Source organism: Ictalurus punctatus, chromosome 20, assembly GCF_001660625.3.
Source record: "Ictalurus punctatus breed USDA103 chromosome 20, Coco_2.0, whole genome shotgun sequence".
Taxonomy (NCBI): domain Eukaryota; kingdom Metazoa; phylum Chordata; class Actinopteri; order Siluriformes; family Ictaluridae; genus Ictalurus; species Ictalurus punctatus.
Genome location: NC_030435.2, coordinates 6061306 through 6065818, shown reverse-complemented (window position 1 = coordinate 6065818; position 4513 = coordinate 6061306). Strand labels below are relative to the sequence as shown.

Sequence of the window (4513 nt, the reverse complement as noted above, 5' to 3'; positions counted from 1 at the left end):
TGCATGTGTATTTTTTATGAGCTATATGTGACATTTTAACATGTATTAATTTTAATACCACAAATTAAACAAACCTCTAAATATAATCCTTATACAAATTCCTACAAAATACCATCCTGTTTATTACCACTGACACCACACCAAAACATACAGTGTCTATATATAAATGTTTGAAATCAGTGTTGTAGACAAAATTATAATTGTACCAACATATTATTTTCCTTCATTAGAAAACTAAAATTGTATTTACAAAAAAATTTTTTTAAACAGATTACTTGTCCAGCATAGGTGGATCCTTTAATACTGTTTAAAAAGCATCTCAGGGGAATTCCTCAAGAAATCGGTTGAGAAAATGCCAAGAATACATTTCTGGAAATTCTAGGCAAAAAGCGTGCCTACAATATTTTAAAATGTTAAAATACTAAATTATTTTTTATTTATTTTGGATTTATTGATCACAACATAATTCCCATACTTCCATTTGTGTTATTCCAGAATTTTGATGACTATATTATTATTATAAATGGTGGGGGGGGGGGGGGGGGGGGGGGATTATATATATATATATATATATATGTGTGTGTGTGTGTGTGTGTGTGTGTGTGTGTGTGTGTGTGTGTGTGTGTGTGTATATATATATATATATATATATATATATATATATATATATATATATATATATATTGTGTGTGTATGTATGTAGTCTAACTGCCTTAAAATGAGCATCATTCTTTAAACATAAAAAAATATTTATACTGAGAAAATAAACTCTGTCAGTATGTCCAGCACAGTTGCTTTCATTACACAGAAGTCACATGTTCATGATGACATAATGGAGTTTTCTAAACATTACAAAAATATAGGTTGTAAGATGTTTTGTAACTGCACCCATTAACTAGGTATGAAAATGAGGAAGCAAAATGTAAAAGTAGAACCTTAATATGTAAAATATTTATATATATATATATATATATATATATATATATATATATATATATATATATATATATATATACTGTATTTATATATATATATATATATATATATATATATATATATATATATATATATATATATATATATATATATATATACTGCATTTATATAATAGCTCTAAGTTTCATTTCCATTGACGCATGACCTATATCTTCTAAAGATCTTTCAAAATGGCCTATCAGGTATCAAGTGATACTTTTTTGCTTTCAAACAAATCTTATCAGGCCTGACACCAAGTCTGACAACTGACTTCAGGATAAATTGTTAAAAGCTTTCACAGCAGTGAGTTAGCACTGAAAGAAAACTAAAATGATGTGCTGCCAGATGCTGGGCTTTGGTCTGGTCATTGCTGGCTTTTTGGGGACCATCTTTGTTTGTGCCGTTCTCATATGGAAGGTAACACTGGTCAAAGGATCCAGTACTTCTACAACACCCTTCCACACCAAAGGTCAGCTCAATGAGCCAGGGGCTACACTCCACATTGGCGTTGCCGCAATTCTGCATTTCAATGGTCTCCGAAGTCTGCTCTGCAGTTTCTGTCAACCACAAGAGGAAAAGAATTACAACAATTACAATGTGTACAGATACTCACAGCCACAGTCCACTGCCACCAGCCAGCCTACATCTGAGTGTAGAAGCACCGGGTAAAGAATTTTTAATTCCTCATAATGTTCTGCTCTCTCCCTTTCTTCTTGCTCCACTGGAGAAATACAAAAGAGGAGCAAAGATGGACATCAGATGTTTGCTGTGAAGACTTGTGACTGTTCTGTAGTGTGGATTATAAGGTGCCATGTAGTGTGGACCATGAGGTGACATGTTGAACTTCCAGTGACCAGTATGAGGGAGTGTGAGAGCGATGGCACCAAATTTAACACACCTGCTCCCCATTCACACCTGAGACCTTGTAACACTAACAAGTCACATGACACCCGGGAGGGAAAATGTCTAACTGGGCCCAATTTGGACATTTTCACTTAGGGGTGTACTCACTTTTGTTGCCAGCGGTTTAGACATTAATGGCTGTGTGTTGAGTGTTGAGTTATTTTGAGGGGACAGCAAATTTACACTGTTACACAAGCTGTACACTCACTACATTGTAGCAAAGTGTCATTTCTTCAGTGTTGTCACATTAAAAGATATAATCAAATATTTACAAAAATGTGAGGGGTGTACTCACTTTTGTGAGATACTGTAGCTAATATTGAGATGATTTGTTGACACACTTGTATTTGAAGCTGTGTGAGAACCCTTCCAGCCATTTATTTGCATCTATTAAAAAGCACAGCAATAAAAAGTATATAAGTTAATGACAGTTTAGTAAGTAGTTTAACCTACTTTTTCTTCTCTAGAAACCAGCAAACATTTAACAAAAATAAACCTCAGTGTCCGTCATTTATCATGTTGCATAGACTTCTAAATTGTGTGATGCGCTAGACTTGTAAATAAACACGTCTCTTCTACAAATGCATGTGCATTTTTTTATTATGAGCTCTATGTGACATTTGAACCTGTATTAATTTGCTATAAAATACCACAAATTAAACAAATGTCTAAATATACTACTTTCACAAATTCTTACAAAATGCAATCCTGTTTATTACAACACTAAAACACTTGTAATAAATAAATAAACTGCCTCAAATGGGGCATCATCCTTTAAAAATGCTAAATATTTCTACTGGAAAAATATACTTTGTCAGTACGTTGAGCACAAGCATTTTTTTCTCTTTTTTTTTGCACTAACAGAAGTAACATGCTCATGAAATGTTGTAAGATATTTGGTAACTGCACACATGAACCAGGTTTAAAATGGGGAAACAAATGTAATAGGACATAAACGTTTATTGATAGACATAAGTTTCACCTCCCTTTAGAGGGATTTTTTGCTTTTCTGCTGATGAATGACCTAATTTAAAGTGCATCTCATCGAAACTGTCTTGTCTTCAGTGTCTCAGTGGAATCTCGTCAGGCCTGAAACAAAGTATGACAACTGGTATCAGTACAAACTATTAACTCCACCTTTCAAAAGGCACCATATAACCTGCTGGTTAAAGGAAGTTCCTCACTGTTCTGCCATCGTAGCACATATACAGAAGACCAGACACTTTCACAGCAGTGAGTTAGCACTCAAAAGAAACTAAAATGGTGTCCATGTGCCGCCAGATGCTGGGCTATGGCCTGGGCATCATTGGCTTCTTGGGGACCATCATTGTTTGCGCCCTTCCCATGTGGAAGGTAACAGCATTCATCGGAGCCAACATTGTGACGGCGCAGATCATCTGGGAGGGGTTGTGGATGACCTGTGTCATGCAGAGTACAGGCCAGATGCAGTGTAAGATCTATGACTCCATGCTGGCACTGCCCCAGGATCTGCAGGCCGCCCGAGCTCTGATCATCATCTCCATCATCGTCTGCCTGTTCGCAATGATCCTGGGAATCAATGGAGGCAAGTGCACCAACTTTGTGGAGAATGAGAGCAAAAAGATCAAAGTGGCTATTGCCAGTGGCGTCACCTTCATCATTGCTGGAGTCCTGTGTCTCATCCCGGTCTGCTGGTCCACCAACACCATCATCCAGGACTTCTACAGCCCCATGGTCAACAGTGCTCAGAAGAGGGAGCTTGGGGCTGCACTCTACATTGGCTTTGGCACTGCTGCACTTTTGATTCTCGGTGGAGGTCTTCTCTGCAGTTCCTGTCCACCGCAAGAGGAGAAGAATTACAACAATGGCTACAAGTACTCCCAGCCACGTTCCATTGCCAATAGCAAAGCCTACGTCTAACCGTAGAAGCACCAGGCAAAGACTTTTTCTGCTCTCTCCCTTTTGTCGAACATTTACTGAAAACAGATATGTGACTGTTCCACAGTGTGATTTTAAAACGTATTAAAACTTAAAACTATTTATAATATGCATAAGCATAATGTTAAAACAGATCCTGAATAGAAGTATAAAGTCATTAGGATTACAGAATGTGATTAACTAAAATAATAAGTGTGGAACAAATAGTATACTTATTCAAAATGTATAGCTGAAAAGGACTGTATTTTTTTTTCCATCAATTTGTTGATGTAAGAATTGCTGATCAACAAATCTGGCAGTGTACTTTGGAAATTTGCACATTAAAATTAAACTGTTGTACTATAATGAGAAGGGTTTTGGGTTTTTTTTTTGTATTTTTCTGAATATGCTTGAATCTGGGCCCTTTAAGTGTTCACTGAGGCATTCAGAGGAAAAGTGTTTGTTAATGTATACACAGGTTTTTATGTTGTCCAATACTAAGAGTTGTTTTTTTGTTGTTGTTGTTGTTGTTTTTTTAAAGATCTACATCAGCTCATGTTAGAGTGCATTTGTGAGAAGGAATTGTATAACAGCACTGGTTACAACCCATGACTCATGTTTATTCTAGGTATCTGTTCATAAAGGATTATATCTATTGGTATCCAAGACACAAAATTTTAAAATTTTGCATTTTAAATCCCACAGTTTCTGTTTGTGTTCTTTACTCTATTTTATTGTT

At 35.9% G+C, this 4513-nt stretch overlaps 1 protein-coding gene across 1 annotated transcript; it reads left to right on the top strand.

Moving 5' to 3' along the window:
- Positions 1 to 2523: 2523 nt before the first annotated feature.
- Positions 2524 to 4302, top strand: cldne (claudin e). The gene is given in 1 exon segment (NM_001329299.1): positions 2524 to 4302. A coding segment is annotated over 1 exon segment (639 nt). The 5' UTR covers positions 2524 to 3138; the 3' UTR covers positions 3778 to 4302.
- The last annotated feature ends 211 nt before the right edge of the window (positions 4303 to 4513 follow it).